The 24829-nt window shown below is 51.3% G+C and overlaps 7 protein-coding genes across 7 annotated transcripts; 4 read left to right on the forward strand and 3 right to left on the reverse strand.

Annotated features, from left to right (window-relative positions):
• Positions 1-459: 459 nt before the first annotated feature.
• A1O9_00161 (AAT family amino acid transporter) lies at positions 460-2255 on the reverse strand (the record flags this gene model as incomplete). The annotated part of the gene is made up of 3 exons (XM_013409325.1): positions 460-851; positions 916-1979; positions 2035-2255. 3 exons carry the CDS (start codon positions 2253-2255, stop codon positions 460-462), a joined length of 1677 nt encoding a protein of 558 aa, XP_013264779.1.
• A 1975-nt stretch (positions 2256-4230) lies between these two features.
• On the forward strand, positions 4231-5855 carry A1O9_00162 (uncharacterized protein; the record flags this gene model as incomplete). Its single annotated transcript, XM_013409326.1, has 2 exons — positions 4231-4243; positions 4300-5855. 2 exons carry the CDS (start codon positions 4231-4233, stop codon positions 5853-5855), a joined length of 1569 nt encoding a protein of 522 aa, XP_013264780.1.
• Positions 5856-6356: 501 nt separating this feature from the next.
• On the forward strand, positions 6357-8324 carry A1O9_00163 (uncharacterized protein; the record flags this gene model as incomplete). Its single annotated transcript, XM_013409327.1, has 1 exon — positions 6357-8324. The coding sequence occupies one exon, from the start codon at positions 6357-6359 to the stop codon at positions 8322-8324; it is 1968 nt and encodes a 655-aa protein (XP_013264781.1).
• Positions 8325-9229: 905 nt separating this feature from the next.
• A1O9_00164 (uncharacterized protein) lies at positions 9230-12739 on the forward strand (the record flags this gene model as incomplete). Its single annotated transcript, XM_013409328.1, has 5 exons — positions 9230-9412; positions 9471-9693; positions 9749-9924; positions 9976-12479; positions 12532-12739. 5 exons carry the CDS (start codon positions 9230-9232, stop codon positions 12737-12739), a joined length of 3294 nt encoding a protein of 1097 aa, XP_013264782.1.
• An 828-nt stretch (positions 12740-13567) lies between these two features.
• A1O9_00165 (uncharacterized protein) lies at positions 13568-17086 on the reverse strand (the record flags this gene model as incomplete). Its single annotated transcript, XM_013409329.1, has 1 exon — positions 13568-17086. The coding sequence occupies one exon, from the start codon at positions 17084-17086 to the stop codon at positions 13568-13570; it is 3519 nt and encodes a 1172-aa protein (XP_013264783.1).
• A 969-nt stretch (positions 17087-18055) lies between these two features.
• On the forward strand, positions 18056-18807 carry A1O9_00166 (uncharacterized protein; the record flags this gene model as incomplete). The annotated part of the gene is made up of 2 exons (XM_013409330.1): positions 18056-18065; positions 18137-18807. The coding sequence occupies 2 exons, from the start codon at positions 18056-18058 to the stop codon at positions 18805-18807; spliced, it is 681 nt and encodes a 226-aa protein (XP_013264784.1).
• Positions 18808-22249: 3442 nt separating this feature from the next.
• On the reverse strand, positions 22250-24073 carry A1O9_00167 (uncharacterized protein; the record flags this gene model as incomplete). The annotated part of the gene is made up of 6 exons (XM_013409331.1): positions 22250-22679; positions 22724-22895; positions 22943-23110; positions 23160-23487; positions 23536-23858; positions 23911-24073. The coding sequence occupies 6 exons, from the start codon at positions 24071-24073 to the stop codon at positions 22250-22252; spliced, it is 1584 nt and encodes a 527-aa protein (XP_013264785.1).
• Positions 24074-24829: the final 756 nt, after the last annotated feature.

Here is a 24829-nt window from a genome sequence, read left to right on the forward strand (position 1 = left end):
GTGCAGGCAAGCAAGCAAACGAAAGAAAGCGAGTTCATGGATAGACAGGTCAGATGGGTGATTCGAGTACGGAGTACTCCGAAATCCTAGTTATGTGCATTTATTTACCCATAGTGGTGACGAACCGACTGCAGTAACAGTGAGAGAGAGGCGAGTTGGACTCGGAGCGGAAACAGTCCCCGGGGGCCCATGGGCACATGGCATGACGGCATCGCATCGTGTCGATCACGACCCAAAGTCGGCTTGCGGCTTGCGGCACCAGACATGCGCAGTTTCTGTTAGTCACAGGTATCCGCTGCGTGGATATGAGGCGGGAGGTTATCTTGACTTCAATTTAATGGACATGCAGCTCGTACGATGTGTCTGATAAGACCGAGATAGAGAGAGAGAGAGAAATAAGAACACAATGTTTTGTACGGACACTATGGACCGAATACCTAAAAAACATGCCTCGTACGCTTATTCGATCAGGTAGCAAATCTTCGCGAAGCCCTTTCTCTCCTTGACAGGGGTCTCCGCATCGATAATCTCCTGGAGGCCGGTGTTGAGATCAACCTCCTCGGGCGACCAGGCCCACTTGTCGCGCCAGAAGACGATGCGGTGGCCAAAGTACATGACGAAGAAGATGGGGATGCCGATGTACGCGGTCAAGAAATTGGTCGCGGAGAAGCGGCCGGGGAAGAAGACAGTGAAGCCGTTGATCAGGCAGAGTAGCGTGAACATCACGGCGGCGATGTAGGCTCCGTACGGCTGCATGAAGCTCTTGAACGGGCGTTCGACACCCTGGGCGTCGGTGGCTTTCCGGAAACGAAGGTAGATGACCATACAGCACACCCACGAAGTCATGCCCCCTAGATCGCAACAAAGTTAGAAATGGTTCGTCGTCATAAATTTGACAGGGCGATAAATACGTACATGTGTTGGTCAAATTGACGAACCAATTGAAGACTATAGCACCGCTGGTGGCTACGTTCAAATAGGTGAGACCGCAGAAAAGTGAAGAAGCGGCCACGGCGAGGTATGGCACACCCCAGCGATTGCAGGCTTTGAACATCCTTGGGGCGGATCCCTGGACTGCCAAACTGTACAGAGCACGGCTGGAGATGTAAAGGAAGGAGTTGCCAGAAGACCAGGCGGAGATCAGAATAACGGCGTTGACGATCGAGGGAAGGGTCGAAATTCCAGCGTCGGCGATGGCTATAACGAATGCAGAAGAGCCAGCGCCGGCTCCGCCATCGGTCAGCCTTGTGTCATTACTGGGACATGTGACGCCGATGGCTAGTACCGCAAGGACGTAGAACAAGACTAGACGGTAGAAGTAGCGTCTGGAAGCGATGGGAAGGTTACGGCGTGGGGATTCCATCTCTCCGCCAGTCACCACCAGTAACTCGGGCGCAAAGGTGAAAGGGAAGACCGAAGACACCAGTGTTGAGAAGAATGAGATGGTTCGTCCAGCGTCTCCTGTCTTTATAAATGGATGGGCGGCTCCAGGATCCTTCCAATATCTGAAGCCGAGTCGATCGTGGCTCGGACCGCCGCCCCAGAAGAGGATGAAGGACAGAAGGAGGAGGCCGATCATGAGAATCACTTTGGTGCCAGCAAACCAGAATTCGGTCTCGCCATAGTATTTGACGGGCATGAAATTGAGAGCGACAATGACAACCGTCATGATTGTCATCCACACGGCAATGTTGACGTCGTTGGGCCAGTAATTGATGACCAACCCAGCAGCGGTGATTTCGTAGGGCACTAGAATACCCAGTGCATACCAGTATAGATAGCCCAGAGAAAAGCCCAACGATCGAGAGACATATCTATAGCCGTAGTAAGACATCGTGCCACCGTGAACTGGCAGATAGGTTGCAACTTCGGTCATGGCTGTTACAACACAGTAGACCAAGAAAGTCATGATGCAATAAGCTGCAAGAATGAAAGCAGGGCCACCTTTGGCGAGAACCGAGCCAGACCCAACGAAGAGTCTAAGAATTCGAGGTCAGCAAGAAGTTGTGACTCAGGTGTTTAGTTGGCACCAACCCAGTTCCGATGGTTCCGCCCAGGGCAATCATCTGAGCATGTCTACTCTTCAGACCTCGCTGAGTGGTAGCATATCGCTCGTCGAGTAGATCGGCGGCGACGATGGACTCTACGACTGAGGCTTTTCGCACGGTCAGAGAGGCCTTTCGGCCAGTTCCATCGTATGATTTGATCGGCTCGACACCCTTTTCAGGGTCTGAGTAGACGGGTGAGCTCGACATGGTCGGCTGAGGGGGGTAACGATTCAATGGCCACGCTGGTCAAGTTCGAACCAGTATACAGAGCCCTTACCCGAGATGGATACCGGATGGGTCTGCGAATGTCAGGTCTGGCGCCGAGAGGGGATGAGAGGAGGAAGCCTCGAGGAGGATGCGAGAATCTGGAGGTCTTTTATACGTCTCTCGGTACTGGGACGGATCCAATGGCGATGGTATTGAAGGTTGCATGGTTGCTCCACGTAGCGTGACCTCGTTTGCAAGGGTAACATGCCTTTGGATGTGCGAGCAACTGCCAGCAACAGTTTGAAAGGTGGAGGACTGAGACGAGGCGTATCGGTAACCTAGACGTCTGATAAGAAAGGCTTCCGCCGGCACCTTTCCTCATAGTGCCTGAGGCCTTGGCCATCCCACCATGCGTCCTCCACTTACGTATCTCGGGGAGTCAGGGGTGCTCCATCTCGACCTGGTTTGTGATTGGATTCTCGTATCTGGGCTGGATCAGCCTGCCAGACAAGGCATGACAAGCCCGCAAAAGGCTGCGATAAGCCCGGCCCAGAGGTGATGAAGCCTCGGACTAGCTGCAGATGGCTTAACCTACATTCTTTCGATGAGCGACAATCCTACCTCAGCATTTCCTAGCCTGCATCAGCCTTCGCCCCTGTTCGCTGTAATTTGGCCACCTTCAGATCGCCTGATTCTTTGTTCTGTCCCCTCCGCAACCTGACTGGGGCATCTGCAGTCTCCAGTGGGTTGGGTTCCCTGGCGAGATAAGCTAGAGCAGCAGGGAAGAAAGGACATTTGCGGCATTATTCTCGAACATCTGAGGAGCCAGCCGGGGTCCTGACGGGTGGTTGACGGGTGGTTCTGCCATGTGCGATGCAGATGCTGACGCGAGCGGCGAGCATGGCCCTTGCCGACCAGATGGACTTCTCAGCATCTCTCGGACTTGCACCTTCCACGTGCGTAAGGGCCAAGGGGTCAAGCTACGGCACTCCGTATGCTTCGTAGTGCGAGGTGATGTCCGATCCTCATCCCATCATAACCGGGTATGTGAGACCCAGGTTCCGCGGGATGAATGCACCAAAACCAAGCAGAAGACCGAAAACCTGGCGCGATTTCACCTCAGCAGAACCATCGCCTGATCCGACAGGGTGATCCTGGTAGAGCTTTATCAGGAGCTACAGACCGGGCCAGATTCAGTTGGGAATAGTAATTCTGATTAGTTACTGAGCCGTAGATATCAGTAGGACTCCATGACGGGGTGGCTCGAAAGAGAGTCGTGAATCTACCCAACGTCCCCGGAATCCGCTAATGATCATGCCTAGAAACTTAGATCCGGTCCCTGTAAGAAATAGAGGAGGCAGCAACAAATGAACAAAACATCCATCGGCAATTGACTTTGACTGTTGTTGTTATCTAGTGGTGAACTCCGCCCGCCGTACTCCGCGCCCTAGAACCGGCTCTTCTCCTGGTAGAGAACCGAGATATCTGATTGTTTACCCAGGCACATATCCAGCCCTGCATAATGGCCGAACAGACGAACGTGTTGGACAACCCGACATACAATCCGGCCAAGACTACCTGGTCTGGACAACCGGGGCAATCCCAACTCATCGCTCTGAAAACGTACCGTAACGCGCAAAAGCCAATGATCCAGGGCGTTGTGGAGTTAAACGGCCAAGATGTCAATATGGATGGGAAGGAGATGTGCGCGCGCGTGCCAGGATTGCTTTTACAATGCCTAGCAACGACTTCTGGCAATGAACCAGCGAGCAAGCTGTGTTTTGACATGCTGGATTGAAGGTTCACGGACAAGACCGCTCAAAAGGCCAGGCCGAGACGGCTTGCAATCTGAAGGTAAAGTTGATTTAGTGGGTGAGATGCCGCATTGAGTCTATCTGGAATTGTTTCTGTTGCCTGCTCAACATTGAGAGAGATAACCGATCAAATAATCTCGTTAATTGATAGAGCCGCAGACATGCTTGCCGAAGGTCAGTTATCGTCGCCCTGGCGGGAGTGGCTGACAACGAGACTAATGTGAATATAGTATCTTCTATAACTGGAGTGCCCATTGGCGCCGGGATCTTGCTGGGTACCATTCTATTCCTCCTGTATTGGTCTTCCAGTGACCCGCAGCTCAACAAGATCCCAGGGCCCTGGCTATACAGGGTTACCAGGTATAGATTGGCTCTCGATGCGTGGAGGGCACGTTCCGTTCATGCGACACTGGACCTGCATAGACGGCACGGCCCAGTTGTTCGAATTGGCCCCAATGAGGTTTCATTCAACAGCCTCACAGCTCTGAGAACAATCTATGGGGCCGGGAGTGGGTTCGAGAGAACTTCCTTCTACCGGATGTTCGATGCCTACGGCCGCCCCAACCTGTTCACCTTTGCTTCTGGCAAAGAGCACCGTGAGCGAAAGAAACTTGTCAGTCACATCTATGCAAACCAGACAGTGCTGGGTACGGATTTTTCCCAGCTGGTGCAAAGGAAAGTGGCTGGCTTTCTCGATTTCGTGGAAAGAGAACCCGCCGCCGCCAGTGAGATCTTCTCTAGTCTTCATTATTTCTCTTTTGATGCCATATCTGAATTCGTCTATGGCTCTCGACACGGTGGGACAAGAGCTTTGTCGGGCCCTAATCGAGAATTGATCGCAGACATCTTGAATCCTGCAAGGAGGAGGCTGGCATGGTTTGCTGTCCATTTTCCAGCCTGGACTTCGTGGGTCACTACTCGAACAGGCCTGCTCGAAAAAGGACTCAACTCTATGGGCCTGTTGCCAATGAGGAAGCCATTCACATACTCTGGAATTCGCAAGCACGCATTAGATGCATTCTACAGCTTCAAGAACGCTCCAGCGGCGGAGAAGGCAGACGTCGCCGAGACCACGGTCATCGGTCGCCTGTTCAAAATTCGAGAGACAACCAACATGTCCGATCTAGACATCGCCTCTGAATGCTCTGATCACCTCCTTGCGGGTATTGACACTACATCTGATTCCTTGATGTTCATGATCTGGGCTCTGTCTCTGCCCCAGCATGACGCCATTCAAAATAAGCTGAGGGAAGAACTGTCGCACATCTCTGTAGATGATCGAGGACTTCCCATCCCACGCGCCTTGAGCCAACTTCCTTACCTCAATGCAGTCATTCGCGAATCACTACGCTTGTACACGCCCTTACCGGCATTTGAGCCTCGAAGCTCACTTGTTGATACTGTGATCGATGGGTACCATATCCCCGCTGGCACGGTTGTCGGAATGTCCCCATTCTGCTTGCACAGGGACGCGACTGTGTATCCATCCCCATTGAGCTTTCAACCAGAAAGATGGCTGACACCGTCTGGAGCGCTTATCCCTGAATCAGATCCTCGAAACAGGTACTTCTGGGCGTTTTCGTCGGGTGCACGAATGTGCATCGGGATGCATTTGGCCAACGCTGAGATGCTCACCTTAATGGCTGCGCTGTACCGGAAGTACAGGACATCTGCAAAACACCCGGACACGTCGCCAGGTATCACAAGTAGGTTTGAGGTCTTCCATGACGAGACCATGCCCAAGATGGTCGAGCATGAGTGTTGGATTAATTTCCAAAAGCTTTAACTGTCGAAGCTAGTCCCACGTGCGGTCACGCCACCGGATGCTTCAAACAGTTAAAAGGACATGGACACGGTCATGAAAACGATGGCAAATAATCTTGAACTTGAGAACCTCGCCTCCTTTTGACGTGGGTCTCACCATTCAAGCCTCGACGCGGATGAACTTGGCTGAAAAGCCAATTCATGCAGGCAGCCGCAGACCGGAAAGCAAGAGCCGACAATTCAAGTCGCACAAGGGGGTAGAGACTACATCTCGTGTTGACCTGTTGGCCCTGGGTGTCTATTTAAAGTGAGCGCCGAAAGTTGATATGACAATAACATTATTCATATGGTCAACGGGTTGTTGTGACGTGCGCCGTAGCCTCATGGTGGTCAAGGCTTTGACATCGCAATTTGCTAGGGACCCTTTTAAGAATGTCATAAAGCACTGTGGAGAACAGTCTCACTCCTTCACTCCAGGTTCGAGTTCGACTTCTCAGATCGTGTTCGTTCAGGGGTCGTCATAATGTGCATAACTGAAGTCTGGACGTACCGCGAATGCGGTTGTCACTATAACCATAGTCTACTCTGTCGCTCATATCGAAGGAACCGCTCACCATGCTTCGCTCCGAATATCCAATACTCGCTTGAAGAGTGGCAACAACAGAGGGTCTTCGACAACACCAGCACAGCATCCCCACAGGTGACGAGGCCAGGAAGACCAACCGAACCTCAAAATTGCCCTCACCACGCATTCGTGCAGAGATCGTTCCTCAACCAAATCTGCGAGGACTGCCTCATTCGTGAACTGGAAATACAACCTCTGTCACTTACGGATGAACAACCGTCTTCTGTGAATCCTGACGGCGGCGAAGGCCTCATCTGGGACAGCGAAGTCACGATCGAAGTGGAAGAAATGCAGTTTGAGATGCTCTCCTCACCACAGGGGAAGAGAGTGGACGATGGACGAGATGCAGACCATGAAGAAGACGACGACAAGCGCTTACTTGAAAGTCATGTCGAGGTCAATGTCGATTTTGATTCTTATAGTGCCTCTGGTGAGGAAGCAACTTCGCCACTGTTCCCGTCCCCAGCAACACGGTCACCTTCATCGTCATCAATCGAGGATTTGCCTCTATCACCCAGCTACCGGACCAAAAGATATGGCTTCGCTCTCCCACCAGGAGTTACTTATGATCTCGAGGACGCAGATGATGATTCGGATGACTATCCTGAGATCTACGACTGGACTTCTTCGCCTTTGTTCAGAGGGAGGTCGCTCACTCGGAAACAATTGACAAGTTTCGAGCTTTATGGAGTGTCTCCTAATGGTAGCGATGGCTCCTCCAAAGACAAAGGACTAGCAAGTCTGAGGACGCTTAGGTCAATCTCGACAAATCTGCGTACTGGCTCCATGGTCAAGAATGATAGCAAAGTTGTCGGAAGGGATGCAGCTATTGCTGAAAGCCCCAGGAGTCTTTTCCGCGGATTTCGGTCCCGCAAGAGCTCACCACTGGTGGCTCAAAGTGTTGAGGTGAACCGGGTGGTGGGGTCACACTGCACGGGACCGTACGATAATCTTGAACCTAAGGACACCAAGAAATCCGGGTTGAAAAGTTGGGCTAAGTTCATGATTCCAGATAGGAAGCGGAACAAGCATGCTGCTCTCAGGGAGATCAAAACCAAGGCCCGCAGTCGTGCCCCAAGTCCAACAGGGTCGTGGGCACGCAATCAAGGGTATCATCATGATGAGCTTCCCATCTTAGGATCGAAGCCTGAATCCAAACTCAACACCGGGTCTGTAGAGAGTTTGATTGATGACAAAAGTGTTGAGAAGCGAGAAGCATTGAGGGCGATGAACCCGGGGACGCCAGACTCTCCGAGACTGCTTGCAGAGGTACCAGCGGCAATACCTCATCGTCAGTTGCTGGAAAAGCAGGAGCTTAAAGAGGAGTCCGACGAGATAAGCGTTAACGACATTACCATGCCTCAACACAGGCCGACAGTTGTAACCGGAAACAATTTCGAACTATCAGGTCACGCCCAAGAAGTGCAGGAAGTCGCCCGTTGTGAGGTCAACAATGCAGAAGATCAAGCAACTGAAGAAGCGAGCGTGGTGCAACGCGAAGCGTTGACCAGCAATCCACCAGCCACAATGCCTGGCAGTGAAGCTGAGGAGGCGGAAGAGGAGGAAGCAATTATCGTGGAACCTGGATCTGCAGAACAAGATGCTCACTCGACTGCAGCATCGACACAGGATCAAGGCAGGAGCCCTCTCTCACCACAGTCGAGATTCATTCAGAGCATCATCGACTCGAGCGATGCACGGCCACATCCTCCGCGTAAGAGCTCACTCAGGCGACTCATCTCCATCAAAATGAATGCGTCACGCATTCCCAAGTACAGCTTGCCTTTGCCACGCATCGAGGCAGAAAGGCCAGAGCTAGATGAAGGAGAAAGGAATCTGCTTTCGGGGACCAACGGTAATGCTTAGCATTGATATTCATGCCATTCAGAGTATTGCGAGTGAAGCAGTTTTCAACAATGTCAAGTTTAATTCCAGTGTAGGTGGAGCTCGGGTTTGATAGTACCGGGGTGTGTTTCATCTGCACGAAAGCTTTGATTTGGCCTTTTGGGTGGCCGTTATTCGAATAGCTGTGGGTGCGTTGAGCTTGAAAAGCGAGTCCCCCCCAAGAAGAATACTTTCAACTTCTTGGTGGTTGATGATATAATACAATATGGTTACTGTAACAAACGTCATTTTGATCGACGTAGATCAACTTTTTCATCATATAATATCCCAGGCTGCCGTGGGAGAGTCCACGGCTAGGATCCATGGAAGTTGATGACTGCAAAGGTGTATGAAACAGGTCGACGCGTCAGGGGCGAGGTTGTGGGCGAATGGAGGGGCCGAGGGGCGCGTCCTCACACGTGACTCGAGCTTCGAGGTCTGGACGAGGAAGGAGCGATGGAGCTGCACCTGCGCCAGCACCCGCACCGGCGCTGGCATTTCAATGGCCAGTCAATCGATAACAGAGTGCAGGTGCTGGTGCCACTGCCAGGCCCGAGGGGCCCTGCCCTTTACAAGTTTACAACATCCCAAAATATTATGATTTGATTTCTGTGTTTCTCTGCCGCCTATTCACTTCAACCGCCCAACGCAGACTTTCTCTATCTTTCCCATACTGCTGATCTGAAGTCCTGATCGGTCTCTTCTGTCTCTCTCCCTCCACGTGCCCTCGCCTTGAGCTCACTCCTCCGCCTCTGCGACGATCCACAAAAAAGATTCCCACTAACCCTGCGCCCACAATCCATCTCGTCTTTAAGCCGCTACCACCACCCCCGATAGATCTCTCGTTGAGGGCTGCATTTGCATGTCCTAGCATTTAAGCCGTCACAATGTCTGTTCTCCCTGCCGAGGTGCAGGGAGCCTTGACCCAACTCCTCCAGGCCCTCTCTTCTCCCGACAATGCCCTCCGCTCTCAAGCCGAAGAACAATTGAATAATGACTGGACTCCCAATCGCCCAGATATCTTGCTTATGGGTCTTGTCGAGCAGATCCAAGCCTCCCAAGATCCCTCGGTAGGCTCGGTCTCTAATGCCTTGTGCGAGATACAGTCACTGACTCTACAACCCACAGACAAGGTCGTTTGCTGCCGTCCTTTTTCGCAAACAGTCGTCCAAAACACGAAAAGTCCCCACCACCGGCGAATCTAAGGAACTGTTTCTGACTTTAAGCGGCGAGGCTCGAGGCGCGATCCGCTCCAAGCTGCTAGAAGGATTGGCTAGAGAGCAGGTGAATTCCGTCAGGAACAAGGTCGGAGATGCAATCGCTGAAATCGCAAGGCAATACCTTGATAATGGTATGCACCACCCTCCTAAATGCACCCGGCTCAGCACTAACCGAAAAATTCATAGGCGAGGTATGGATGGAACTCCTCAGCTCGTTGTTCCAAGCAAGTCAGTCCAATGATGCAGGTATGCGAGAATGTGCCTTCAGAATATTTGCTACCATGCCTGGCATCATCGAAAAGCAACACGAAAGTGCAGTCCAGGAGGTCTTCGGGAAGGGCTTCAAAGACGGCAGCGTTGATGTAAGACCTTTGCGCTTTTGACAGTCCATACATCCACTGATGTTCTACTAGGTGCGCCTTGCTGCGATCGAAGCCTTTGGCTCTTTCTTCCATTCCATCACCAAGAAGACACAGCCAAAGTACTACGCCCTAATTCCCGACATTTTGAACATACTTCCTCCCTTGAAAGAGGCGGGCGACACCGACAATTTATCCAAAGCCTTCAATTCTTTGATTGAGCTTGCCGAAGCCGCCCCAAAGATGTTCAAAAACCTCTTTAGCAATCTCGTCAAGTTCACCGTCTCCGTCATTCAAGAAAAGGACATTGATAATCAATGCCGACAAAATGCCCTGGAACTCATGGCTACCTTTGCTGAGTGGGCTCCAGCTATGTGTAAGAAGGACCCAACCTACACCACGGATATGGTCACTCAATGCCTCAGTCTTATGACTGATGTCGGGGTGGACGACGATGATGCCGCCGAATGGAATGCCACCGAGGATCTCGACATGGAAGAAAGTGATCTTAATCATGTTGCCGGTGAACAATGCATGGATCGACTTGCAAACAAGCTCGGCGGGGACATTATACTTCCTGCAACCTTCACTTGGCTTCCACGAATGATGCATTCTGCCTCATGGCGAGACCGACATGCTGCATTGATGGCCATTTCTGCCATCTCTGAGGGCTGCCGAGACCTGATGATCGGGGAATTGGACAAAGTGCTTGAGTTGGTCGTGCCCTCGCTTAGAGACCCTCACCCACGTGTCCGTTTTGCCGGCTGTAATGCCTTGGGCCAGATGAGCACAGATTTTGCCGGACCTGTGCAAGAAAAGTATCACCAAGTTGTTCTCACCAACATAATTCCTGTCTTGGAGGCTCCAGAGCCCCGCGTTCAGGCTCACGCTGCCGCCGCCTTGGTCAATTTCTGTGAAGAGGCCGAGAAATCCATTCTCGAACCTTACCTGGATCAGCTCCTCAGTCACCTCCTGCAACTGCTGCAGTCACCAAAACGTTATGTGCAAGAGCAAGCCCTGTCCACAATTGCCACAATTGCCGATTCTGCTGAAAGTGCCTTTGTCCGCTACTACGACACTCTTATGCCGCTGCTTTTTAGTGTCCTTCAGTCCGAACAGTCCAAGGAGTATAGATTGTTGCGTGCCAAGGCAATGGAATGTGCGACCCTGATAGCACTCGCGGTTGGCAAGGAAAAGATGGGTCAAGATGGCATCAATCTCGTGCAGACGCTGGGCAACATTCAAGGAAGCATTACTGATGATGACGACCCACAGGCACAATACTTGCTCCATTGCTGGGGTAGAATGTGTCGTGTGTTGGGCAGTGATTTTGTCCCTTACTTACCTGGGGTCATGCCCCCGCTCCTTGAGCTTGCTTCTGCCAAAGCCGACATTCAACTCATTGACAACGAGGAGGATGCCCTCGAGCAGGAGGATGGTTGGGAGCTGGTACCATTGAAGGGCAAAGTCATTGGCATCAAGACCTCAACTCTTGAAGACAAGAACACTGCCATTGAGCTCATCACCATTTACGCACAGATCTTGGAAGCAGATTTTGCGCCCTACGTTGCTGATATCACAGAACGTATTGCTCTCCCTGGCCTTGCATTCTTCTTCCATGATCCAGTTCGTGTTGCATCTGCCAAATTGATTCCTGCATTGTTGGGCTCTTACAAGAAACGCTATGGCGACCAATCACCAGAACTTAGAGAGTTATGGGCTAAATGTTGCGAAAAGGAGATTGAGATCCTCAGCGCTGAGCCTTCGATCGATACTCTCGCCGAGATGTTCCAATGCTTCTACGAAAGCGTTGAGGTTGTTGGCAAGAACTCATTGACTCAAGAACACCTTGAACAATTCATTCAGTCGGTCAAATCAACTCTGGAGGAATACCAAAAGCGAGTACAAGATCGTGCTGATGAAAAGGCTGAGGTAGCACAGCAAGGTGCTGAAGATGATGACGATTCGCTCTCTGTTCAATATGCCATTGAAGACGACCAGACATTGCTCTCTGACATGAACAAGGCTTTCCACACGATTTTCAAGAATATGGGAGTCAATTTCCTACCTGCGTGGCAAAGATTGATGCCCTTTTATGATGCATTCATTACCTCCTCTGATCCCACCCAACGTCAATGGGCAGTCTGTATTATGGATGACGTACTTGAATTTTGTGGAACACAATCATGGCAATACAGCGATCACATCATTCAGCCACTTATAAATGGGATGAGGGATGAGAATGCGGCCAATCGTCAAGCAGCTGCATATGGTGTCGGTATTGCTGCACAAAAGGGTGGCGAACAATGGTCTGACTTTGTTGCTGCCAGCGTGGAGACTCTGTTGCAAATCACCAGATTACCAAATGCTCGCAGTGAGGACGATGTTTTCGCAACCGAGAATGCATGTGCTGCGATTGCCAAAGTTCTACACAGCAACTCGTCAAAAGTTGCGAATCCCCAGCAAGTGGTTGAACAGTGGATCGACACCCTACCAATCACTAATGATGAAGAAGCTGCGCCCTATGCATATACATTCCTTGCGCAGCTAATAGACCAGTGAGTTCTTACCGAAGCAAGCCAATGGGTTTCTTACTAACACGTTTGATAGGCAAAACCCCGTGGTATTTGCCAAGGCACAACAAGTCTTCCACCACATTGCTCTGGCACTTGAAGCTGAAATGATTCAGGGACAAACAGCCAAGAAGGTTGCTGAGAGTGCTAAGCAAATGGTCACGCAGACCGGAGTCAACGCAGACCAAGTTCTGCAGACGTTGTCACCTGATGGTCAAGCCACCGTGCGAAGCTTTTTCTCGTAATAATCGAATGATTCAGGTCTCTCAGGATTGATAGTAGAATTGATATGCATTGGAAAATTGAAATTGCAAAGCTGCATCTAAGATTGGCGCGCCTGTGAGGCTCTGTGAGGGGAGACTTCATACTCTAACTAGCAGCACGATGAGAGAAAGCGAAAGTTTATCAAATCATCATAGATAGACAAGAAAGACATCATCTGGTCCTAGCCTTCAGCTCACACAAACCCTAATATGCATATGTGTGGCAAGAGGAGGAGGAATGCGAAGAGGCAGAATCAAGGGAGCCTGGATAGATAGTCCATAAGCAATTGACGTTGAATAAGGGCGAGCAGGAGGAACAAAGGTAGATAGCCATACCTAGGTAGCGAGTCCAATTGCAGAGGTTCAAAGGCACCAACCATCTACTATCTAGACTGCGCAAGGTGTATTCTGTACTCTTAATTACTCAGAAGAATATCAAGTGAAAAGGGAGAAACGACATATGGTTTTGGTGAACAAATTCATGTCTCACCTTCTTTCCCCACTCCCTGCTTGCTTGCTGTCCATAATGCCCTACATCGCCGAGAATGAGAAAATAAACACAGACAAGACAGAAACACATTTACGGTAACCGGTATATATGCAGTTCTTACCATTCCTAAGTGCATCTAATCAGGGATTCGTCCTATTGCCCTCCGACCCATCGCCTTCCCCGACGCATTATCATAAAAAAGTATTATGTGACATGGGTATTTTTGGCCGATTGACGGCAAACCTTGTGCTCTCTTTTCTCGCCTTTCATTGTGTTATTCTGCACGCACAGCATAGTCGTCCTATAAGTAAGCTCCCGGCTTACAGACTCTCCGGGCTCATCATACTGGCATCACCGTCCTCCATAATGCCATTGACCTTGGTCGCGCCATTGACTTCAGGTGTAGCATCTAGGCTGCTATCTGGCATGAGTGCGCTTTGATCTTTATCGGCAAGTTTCTCCACGGGCATGGATTTCATCTTGCTCGGTGCCTTTTTCTTTTCTGGACTGCCATCCCCACCTGGGCCAGGCGTACTGGCATTCGCAACTCCATTAACCATAGGAGAACCGTCAACAAGACCATTTGAGACAATGGACTTTCTCTTGCCCTTCTCAGCCGGTGTAGCTGCCGTGCCTGCCTTCGCAGCAGGGGTATTCTTCGCGGCTGCGGCTTTCTTCACAGGACTAGTGTTATTTTTAAGAGTGCCATCACCTATTTTGCCACTGGCGGGAATTCGTGCTCGTCCGTAGCCTGGCCTTTGCTTAGGCGGCAGATCGAGGTCTTCGGTCAATGGTCGGTCCCCATTATCGTGCAGCCGTTTCATGAACCAGCTCTTGACCAAGCCGACCTGATCCTCAATATTTTCGACATTGACCTTAGGCCATCGTGCAGGTTCCTTGAACACCTGTTCGGCCGAATCCACCGGGTTTGCTTGTTGGTTATTGATGCCAAGGCGGTTCTGGAGGATATGGAAGGGCACTGTGAGACTGGCCATGCCAAATTCCTTGTCAAGACCAAGCTCGCGGAAACCAAAGAAGTCTTCGTCTAGATCTCCAGCAAAATCTCCACCAACAAATTGTTCGCCACCATCAGCAAAGGAACCTTGACCATGAGCCGTGTCATCTGTCAAGGCCGGTCGGAGGAGATCTGCCAAATGGGCTTTCATCCTGTCATGCATGGTGATGAGGCGGGCGCCTACACGATCAACATCCTCTTTCACGTAGAGATCCAAGTCGTTGATGGTCATTCCACTGGAGTGTAGCGAATGGACAATGGCTTCTTCCCTACTGTACGGATTGTGGTACCTCGTCTCAATTTCTGCTGACCGACCCTGAGTAGCAGGAACTGCAGTTGCCACGGGGATCTTGTAATCCTCCTTGTAGTTGAGAAGACTTGTGCAAAGGCGTTTGAAGAAGTCTCCTGCTAAGTCGGTGATGGCATCCAATGCCGAAGGCTGGAACTCTTCAAAACCAGCATGGAAGAAGATTTTACCGAGAGACCGCTGAAAAGCTGCTTTGCAGACCCATGGTGCCATCAAAGGTCCATCATCAGAGACGACATGGTTTGGAATGTCTTGCTCGACAAAAGGTTCCGGTTGAAACTTTTGAAATTGATTCTGATAGGTTTGTGACTGAAGTTGCATCTGTTTGACTACACCAATTTTAGAGACAATTTTGCGAGTCTCTTGCATTTGTCTCATGTTTGCTTCCATTTTAGTCGTGAATTTGCTCTTGGGCGCGGTGAAGAGTTTCGGCGGATACAGGCGCAGGTATTTTTCAGTATGTTCTACCACATGGCCTTCGGTATCTTGTTCCCATCTGAGGTGAGACTGGAGATCGGGTATTGCGGCGATGGTGTCATAATAATCTGGAAGAAGGCTCTCTTCTTCCACTTCCATTCCCTCGGCAAGTGACTGACCCTGAAGTTTGTCTCGGGCAGAAGATTCTCCATTCGACTCCGAGATATCTCTGCCCGCGATCTCATCTTGGATTCTTTGCCAACGGCGCATGCCTGCTTTAGTCCGAAGCAAGGCATTTTCATCCGGATTCAACTTGTCGCCACGGAAGAGTTTGTGCCTGGCGGCAGCGAGCATAGCTCGTTCTCGTTTGGTTTTTTGTTTCCACAGCTTGTACTCTTCGTCTTCGTATTCCGGCACGGCAGCCTGGGAGGGCATTCCAGGCAGGTCCATGTCGAGCGCCTCGCTGCCTGCGCCGATGACACTGCCTGGGCCGTGGGCACCGACAGGGGTCAAAATGCCTCCTGGTGGAGGAGTGGACTGACCTTGACTACCTTCGACTTCAGATTCTGCACGAATGCCATTTTGTACAGAACTGAGGGATTGAAGTACTGGTTTTGTTTCCGGAACTGGGGTGGTCTCAGGTGGAGCCTTTCGCGAAGTCTGACCAACCTTCTTTGCACTTTTCTTGGGAGCCTTGCGGCCTCGAGAACTCATGATTGGCTCATCATCACTTTCCTCTGCACCATCATCCAGTTCACCATTGGCAATCTGTTGGCGTCGCTCCTCTGCCTCAACTTCAGCCCGATCCCTAATTACAATATCGGGGATGAGAGGGACGAGTTTATCGGTCTCTTTTTGCATGAAAAGAGCATGCTTGCGGAAAGGGTGGTCGGAACTGCTGTTGAATTTCAGACAGTTTTTCCATATTTGGCTGAGATCATCCACGAATTCTTTCTTTGACTTGTAAGCAAACTGTTTCAACTTCTTCGTCATGGTGCCTAGATCCATAGGCTGCTTAATGATGACATAGTAGTCGGGCGCATCCTTTTTCTTCACGGGGTTTAAAAAGGGTGTTGAGTGTTCGGTGTGGGCCTTCAGCTCGGTGAGAACTTTCTCGGCCGACTCGTACAACTCCTCCTGCCCGACTTTGTCCTCACTCGCCCACTTGCTTCTGTTCTTGCGAACTTCACTCATCAATGCACGCAACTCCGACTCGGTCGCATGGACCATGGAGCGATGTTCATCAAGCAGAGCAATGAGGTTTTTCAACGTCAGGCTCGACGCGCCGAGATTGGCTTTACTAAGGCTACCTTGTTGCATGGATGCGTTCTGTCGATTGGCATGACCCTCCGCCTCGGCTTCTGCGCGTCGCTCGGCTTCGTCAAGCCGTTGCTGGTCTAGCATGGCATCGCGGTCATTTTCTAGGGTGAAGAACATTGTCCGGGACAACGACTGGACAGTCTCGATCTCCTTGCGCTTGGCCTCTTCCAACTTTTTGCGCGCATCTTCGGCAGATTCCTTGTGGGAGGCGGGCGGTTTCAGAGGGGCCTTGGACGATTCGACGACAACGTGTCGCGGTACGGGTGAAGAGGTGGCATCTGCGACAATCTGGACTTTATTCGGCTTGTCCTTCAGGGGCGATGCGTTGGACACATCTTCCTCTTCATCATCGTCGTCGTCATAATCATCATAGTCATCATCAAGTTTCCTTTTCCTGGAGACAGGAGCGACGGCAGGAATCGAGGCAATCGGGAGCTCGGGTTGTGAGGAATCGCAAAGTGCATTCGCAATAGAGGATCGCTCTGGGACAATGACTTGACCTGTAGAATCGAATAGGTTCGCGAACTTGGATTCAGTCTCCTGATATAATGCGCGAAAGCGGATAATCTGGGGATCCTCATCGATAGTTGGTTCAGGATCCGGGGCTTGGCCCGACTGAGAACCGCTCCCGAGACTGCGCAGTCTAGAAAAGGAACTGGGAGTATGAGGACGGGAAGGGGCCCTTAAAAGGCCGTTGAGTGTGTCGCGGTGGATTGCATGGAGGAGAGATTCATCATCTGGAGGTTTCTGGCTGTTTGGGGGCGGCCATGCGAGGGACATGGCCGATGCCAACCCCCGATGTAGCGAGCGAGGGGTGCGGACTGCTCCAGTTTGCAGGTACGCAGCGGCGACGAGCCAAGGGGCTGGGCAGGTCTCAAACCAGATGGAGATGGGCAATCAAGGGCGTAGAATCGAACGCTGATGAAATTGAGTCGATAGAAGATGGATGGGGAAAGTTGTTTGATGGAGAAGATGTGGTGAATCTGAGGTTGGAGCGCGCAGAAACGGACGCATGAGGTTGAAAGAACGTCCAGGCCAGGCCGCACGCAGTAACAGTAGCAATCGCGCGGGAGGTTTAGTTGGACCTCCCAGGAGTGGCAGTCGCAGTTGCCGCAGCCCGTAGGTCGTTGGTTAGCATACGAGTAGTTGGCACGGATGCTCCTCCCAAGTGTCACGTCCATCCACGCTTATGCTCACCCGGCCCATGCCCGAGGTCCCCCCCCCCAGCCTATTTGCACCCACGCCCACACCCAGAACTGTTCCCCTGCGCCTGTACCAAGTACCAGCACCCGTGTCTGCGCACAACAGCTCCGGTTCCCCCGTTCTGAGAACCACTCAGTCCGCCACCCATCCCCACTGACTAATTGCTTAGGTAATAACCAGAATCCGCACGTGCCAGGCTGGATGCCCTGTGAAGTACGTATTGGTGAATGTATCCGTGTCGATGCGGTACCAGTACTCGTAATATTCTCGTACAGCCGTTCTAGACTTCTTGCTGCTTCAACTCGGACCCATGCCACTCCAACCACGATAGATTTATCTCTGCTGCCAACACCATCTGTCCAAATCATTGCTCATCACCTACTTACTAATGGCCTTCAATGTCTAACAGCTAGCAATCGGTGGCCATCTGCTAATCTGGCACCTTTGCTGCACTTCCGACACCCTCTCGACCCTCAAGGACACCTTCGCAGCAGCCTGCGCTCAACCACGACGACGACAATAACGACCATCATCATCCCATTCGCTATGCGCATACGTTTCCCCTTTGCCAGCAAGTGGTCCTCAACTTCACCCTCTATATCTGTATACTAATTCTCAACCCAACAGTCGCTTTCGTTATCCTTTTTGTCTTTTCCTCTTCTCTCGGCCTGCTGCCTCACTCATCCCTTCCATCTACACCCGCGGCCGCACAACCATATATACCACGGCAATCCGACAAGGCTCTACACTTCATCTGCTTCTTTGCACTCACAGCAACCTTCTATTTCATTCTTGACACCACTCGTCGACGTGTGATCCATGTGACTCTGATTGTTTGCACACTTGTTCTTGGTGTTGGTAGTGAAGTTGCCCAAGGTCTCCTCCCCAACGACCGAGACTTCGATGCATGGGATGTCCTCGCCAATGTGCTGGGTAGCCTCGCCGCCTTGGGTCTCGCTAGTGCGTACCACCGGCGCGCTGCCGACAGGAGACGCAGAGCCAAATACACTTCCTTGACAGGTGAAGGTATCGAAGAAGATGGCCTGGAGCTGGGTGACACAGCAAACGGAGGGCTAGGACACCCAAGAGAATCGGATCTGGAAGCAGGCGTTGTCCCAGCTACAAGCACCCGCACCCGCACCGTCGAGGAGGAGCTGGACAATTGGGACGAGAATGTCCCGGACGATGCATGGGATGACGAAGACGATATAACCACGAGTGGACGGAATACTAAGGTGACTCCTTCGACCAGCTCGGTTGGAAGCGAAGATTTACCCAAGAAATTGGCAGTGGACTGAATTCGGGTTTCTGACTCTGGCGAAGCCATGTTACAGGCCAAAAAAACTCACCATGAACTCGAGATATACCCAGAAATTGTACGACTATACGCGGTGCCGGCGTAAATGATATTCCAGGTTTTAATCCATGGCCAAAAACTTTTCCCACCCAAAACTTTGTGTCGTTAGCGCCTTCCATGACCTAGGGCCTGGGGCAAAGCACTCCAATCGATGCACGCGTGGTACCAGGAAGTAGGGGACATTTTCATTTGCTGATTATTGATTGCATTGATACAGCACTTTCTGCAAAGCTAACACTATTAAGGGACACCCAACGCCTGTTGCTGACGCTCCAATCATGATACTTTGTACTGTGATGCTTCCATTCTTTTGCCGTCATGAACATATAAAACTCAGGTTCGTTTGTCATGTTGCTTCAATCAATCGTGTTTCTGGCCCAACCCCAAGGACAGCCTGGCCTGCACAGTGCCGCGTCGTCATAACAGTGCTCATCTAAAACAGTTGAACCGGCCGAGAGAAAAGCGGAAAGGATTTCTGCGAACACCATGTCTGTCGACGGTCACCCCGCCGCCCGCGCGTCTTCCACCCCAATTCTTAGTATACAAGAAAGGCATAGTGAATTTTTAGGGTCTGGTAAATTGGTCGCTGTCGGTGGTAACGAGCGAGAGAAGAGTTGTGTGACTTGGTCTGCGTCGAGGTGTGTGAGAAGACGCCTGTTATGATAGGTGTTTGCGAAGAGGGAACTCTTTGATGGAGTTGTCAAGGTGTTTTATTTTTGCGACTTCTAGGTAGCTATGAAGACTGGAACTGAGGAGAAGGTATATGGTGGGCTGTGGTTCATCTAAGGAATAAGTTAGATGTAATATAGAGTTTCCTGGGTTCTGGGTGAATGCTTCGAATGCGCCCTCCCTGGTGCTTCCTCGCCAGGAAACGCGCACGGACTCGCCAGCTACGTCATCAGCCAACACGATGGTTGGATCAACGTGATTGCCAAGCTGCAGGATCCAAGGCACTGGTTGCTCTTCCAGCTTGAAGCTGGCACCCTCCCCTCATCCATCGGGCTGTGCTGTACCCTGACTGTCGCCAGATACGAGTCCTTTCACTCGCTCGTCATCCGCCACAGTCGGGGTATGTGAGTCGGTCGTTGATGACGATGGCAGGGACGGGAAACGAGGAGTCGTGAGCGGACGCGATGTCATATTCTGATTCGCTCTATGGCCCCTTATACATGCCCCTTTTTAAGATCACCGACTACTGAATTGCAGAATTTCGCATCGTCATATATATATCTCTCTCAGGGCTCAAGAGCTGGCTGGTTGTCCATCCAACGGGCCCCTTGATACAAACTGCCCTTTAAGAAGTCTCATTCAAGTCACCGTCATTGCATCGTCTGACATCTCAGACCATTACCTGTTCATTTATCAAGCCAGACACTAATGCCCATAGGCGCATCAAAGACCGAACAATGACCACAGCAGCCGTTACACTGCCAGTGCCTATCGGCACCGCAGTTGTGGGCAAGCTTGCTTCATCGCGACTCGTCTGAAATATAAGTTCGTACGCGAGATAAAATTGTAGGTTGACCTAGCTAGCGAGCGTGAATGAGACGCTGTGATCGTTCCCGTAAAGATAGAATGGAACACAAGCGCACAATCTTGCCTGTCGAGTTATGGAGATGACTCTAACTAGCACCTAGTTGGAACCTCGTGCTGAATGTATAGCAAAAGATACAATTACCAACATAGTGTCTGAGCAGTCTAGCTATCGTTCTCCATTCAGCAACCCGTAAACAATAAACCCGAACAGAGTAGTATGACCAAACTATTCTCAGATCTTTCTGTGACATTCTTCCATTCGGCGCATGCGCCCGCTAACACGACGCCATCCTAAAATAGCTATCTTGCTGAAGTAAAGCTCCTAGTCCTCAAGTCGTAGGAGAGTCTAGAACCGAACACACGGGCCGTGCTCAGCTGAATTGAGGTAAACGATATCTGTGGGTTTAGGGGTTGCATTGAATAGATATGTGCACGGACGTATCTTGGGTCTTATCGACTCACCCATTGTCCATGGCCACTGCGCATGGGAAATAATCGAGAACACCATCCTCACGGCAGGGCAATTACACACGTCGGCCTGGAGAACGATGTTCCCGAGGATCTATGCTCAGACCAGTGATGGTCCTCTGGTGTAACATTCGAAGCCACGGCCATGTAACGTTGTACCTATGGGGAATCAGTCGGCACAGAATTGCTTTCCAGGCCCCAGAGACGTCCGCTACTTTGTATTTGCTATCACTTCCACAGACAGTACCTCCGACAAGAATGTATTCCCCAACATACCTCAGCCTCCTCCTGGGTGTCCTCCGCACGGCCGGACTAGGCACTGCACGCGGCAATCCCATACCGTCCAGCGACAACGGCGCATCCTCGCATCCACCGCGAGCCTTCGCACCCATCGAGCTCGCCCGGCGCCAAGCCAGCCTGGCGCAGAGCTGCAAGACACTCAAGGAATCCACCGCACACGGCGCCTGGAACCTGTACTACAGCGGCTCAGGCCTCGGGTGCAGCGACAGCATGCAGCTGGCCGACTTGCCACTGAGCACTGGGTCCGACGGCGCATGGGCCGGGCCCGCGGATGTCTGCTCGGTAGCCAACGATGCCAATCGGTGGTGCGCCGGCCTGGCCGATTCATACAGCGTCAAGCAGTTCGCGATCGTCTACACGACGCCCACGCTGGATGATCCCACGTTCCAAGACTCGCCCTGGTCTTGTCGCCTTGTCGCGGCCGATAACCCTGATCCGGCGCTGTTTAATGACCCCAATCCGAGCGCGGATTATGTTTGGGCTTGGAAGCAATGATGCCTGGAGAGGATGTTGGGGTTGGCGAGCGTAGGGGGGAATACTGGAGGCCTGGTTGCAGAGAGTGTCGGCTTGAGGGGAAGGGCATACGAACCTGCCGAATAGTTGATTGGATCCTACAGCGTAGGTGGTCTTCTCATCTGGTGGTGGTGGGCTGTGGGTCTTTCTATTTGAACATTGTAACGGACGGCTTATGTTGAGAGTAGGACGAGTTCAACTTGCCACGCGTTGACAGGGTCTCTCACCAGCGAACGCCTTGCTGCCCTGAGGGCACACTGAAATGTGGCTTGGGTGGTAAGCTCTGTGGCGCAGTGTGTGGCGCGCGTCGTATAAGCTGGGGGCACAGAACTGCAGCAGCGGTCTCACAAGATTAGTTCTCTCCAGGGTCTGTTCAGGCAGAAAGAAACGGGGTATCATTGCCGACAGATTAGATGATCAGGGGTGTTCTTCCATGCCAGACACGTATGGCACTGCACACTCCGACCAGCATATCGCTTCCATCTCATTAAACCGACCAGCCCATTACGTGGGTCTCATTCGTCAAACATTCAGTCATATACAAAGGTGCTGGAGTCTTTTTGGCATCATCGGTCCGCTCTGCTTAGACTTCGTAGTACTGCACTTAGATCCTTCGGCGGAGTTTTCTCTCCAACAGCAAGTGCTCTCTTCCTCTCTTCCTTGTCTTTCTTGGCGAGCCCCTCGGCACATATAGACAGCACTCGACCAGCCATGTTGTCTGCTGCGTCGCGGTACTGTGCAATCTTGTGGATCCCATCTGCGAATGCATCAACTGTCGGCTCCAGAGAGTCGTATAGCTTGTGAAGGTTTTCAAAGAGTTGGTCCGAAGGCGTACTCTGGGCTTGCAGCGAGTCCAAGGCCGCGCTGTCGATGTCCGAAATGAATGCTCTATCTGGCAAATCGCCAGACGAGTCATTGAGTTCTTGTCGCTGAGGAAGGCTAAGGCTTGGTGGTCGCAGGAGAGATTCCAATTCCCTTTTCTCTGACTGAAGCCTACTTTTCATTAGTCTTGCCTCTATAAATCCCTTTCCGAGTCTCACCGTTGGATTTGCACTTCTAGCTCAGAGATTTTCTCAGCATTCTGAATATTTTTGGGGTTCGCCCGTTCTGGGAGCACTTTCTTCTGTACCGGCTCGTCTTCTCGACTGAACCAGTCTGAGAGCTCCGAACGGTTGGCCAGATCCTTCAGTAATTCTTCCTCAATTACGCGAGCTGCAAGAGGTCAGCAAAGATTCTGGACACGAACGTGGGCTGCAAACCTGCAGAACGAGCGCTTGAATCTTCAAAATCCGTTCCCATCGGCTTCTCATCCAATACTCGGGTCGCACACCATGTTAACAGCTGTCTCATGCGCCGTGGTTCCAGAAGTCCTTCGCTTTCGATATGCTTGTAAAAGTCGGGGGATTCTACTTCATTATGAGGAAGAGCTGCCACAACATTAGTATAGATGCTCGAGAACGCAATCCTGACTCTCACCATTAGAATTGCCCGTTTCAATTAGGGAGCTCGCCCTCCGTCCTCGAAGCCCTAAACTACTTCTCCTTTCCCCTTTGCCGCTTTTGCCCTCCCGCATTGCTTTATTCCTTTTGATGACTGGCGTATCGGCGAATGGCAGTGCTATTTTTGTTGCAGAATGGTCCGCTTCCTGTGTCGGAGCGGTTTCTGTTTCTGATTGTGATTGTGATTCTAATGGCGGCTGGGGGTTGGGTGACGGTAGTGGTTGCGAAGTTTGCGGCGGAAGAGACTGAGACTGAGATTCTGAAGGGGTTGGAATCTGCACCACAGGTTCTCTGGGTGGTCTTCCCTTGGCTTTCACAGGCGAGCTCTTCTGTTCAATAGAATTACTGCTCACTTGCTTCGACTTTGCCGACTTGTCGACCCGGGGTAACGGGCTTTTATCACGTTCGACATTTTCGCGAGACAGACGCTTCGAGCGGCGTACTGAAGGATCTGCTTTCGTATTAGGCGTGGAAAATGAGAGTCTCTTCCTCCTCTTTTTATCTACTGCTTTGGCTGCCTCTGATGCTGGCTGCACTGCTTTCTCGTTTAGAGGATCGGACTTCGGCGCGGCTGCTTGTGTGGATAACGCTGATTGTGTTTCTTCTGTCCCCTGGGGGGGGGCCTTTGGTTTCTTGACTCGGTTGAATAGAAACCCGTCATCATCCTCGTCATAATCTAGTGAGAATAAATTAGACCAGGATCTAAGCATCATCAACGCATAGCTCACTCATCTTGCGCTTCTTTTCATTTTGCGATTTACTTCCTTGTATGCGCCCGGACTCTGATGTTGGCTTGGACGGCTTCACGTTGCTATTGACCTGAACGCGGTTGTTAGACACTCGGTCATCGTCCTTTTGTTGCAGTCGTGTGCTTATGCGTCGGTGAGACATTTGACTCGGTGATATCGGGAGCGGCTGTAAAGGCTGAAGCGCGACGAGCATAGTTGGGAGGTGGTAGAGCTAATGGTGGGTGGACGTGGATGTTTCGCGTCAAGCACGGTGACGGTCGCATTCGAACGGTCGGCTCAACTTGAATGATATTTCATTCTCATAAGTCTTGCAGTAGCGAGGGACTCACAAGTCAGACTGCAAGAGTGAATGGGTTGGCCGAGGGTTGCCACAAACTATGGGATGGAGGTTTTGTAAAGGGCAATGCTGAACCGCGGGCGGACTGCCCTCGATTTGTTTACAGTACATGGATTGCATTACACTTGAAAGTCACGTGCATCATGCCGCCGCCAAGCCCGCCTTACCACTTTTGTCGCAACAACTCCCTAACAAGCTGGGCTGATTTTTCAAGAGCGACAGTTGCGTTGGAAACAAGTGAGAAGAAATAAAATGAATCGACGAGTTTCCATACCTAAGTACGCCATATGCTCCTTGCAATCAAGGCTATCGTTGAACCTCATGCTGGGTATCGCGTGTTGTTACATCCAAGGCCGACGCATCCAGCTCAAGACAATAATACCCCACACCTTGTGCCTGGGTCGGTTATCCTTGCAGGGAGAAGGTAGATTCAAAGGACACACCTACGGTGGCACCGGTAATAGCTTTTCAGCATATATGATACCTAATGTTAATGTTAGGTATCCAAGAGACTCTGGGACCGCCACATGCCAACATTCACAAAATTGACCAGGCTTGGGA

Source organism: Exophiala aquamarina, assembly GCF_000709125.1.
Source record: "Exophiala aquamarina CBS 119918 chromosome Unknown aczIA-supercont1.1, whole genome shotgun sequence".
NCBI classification, from domain to species: domain Eukaryota; kingdom Fungi; phylum Ascomycota; class Eurotiomycetes; order Chaetothyriales; family Herpotrichiellaceae; genus Exophiala; species Exophiala aquamarina.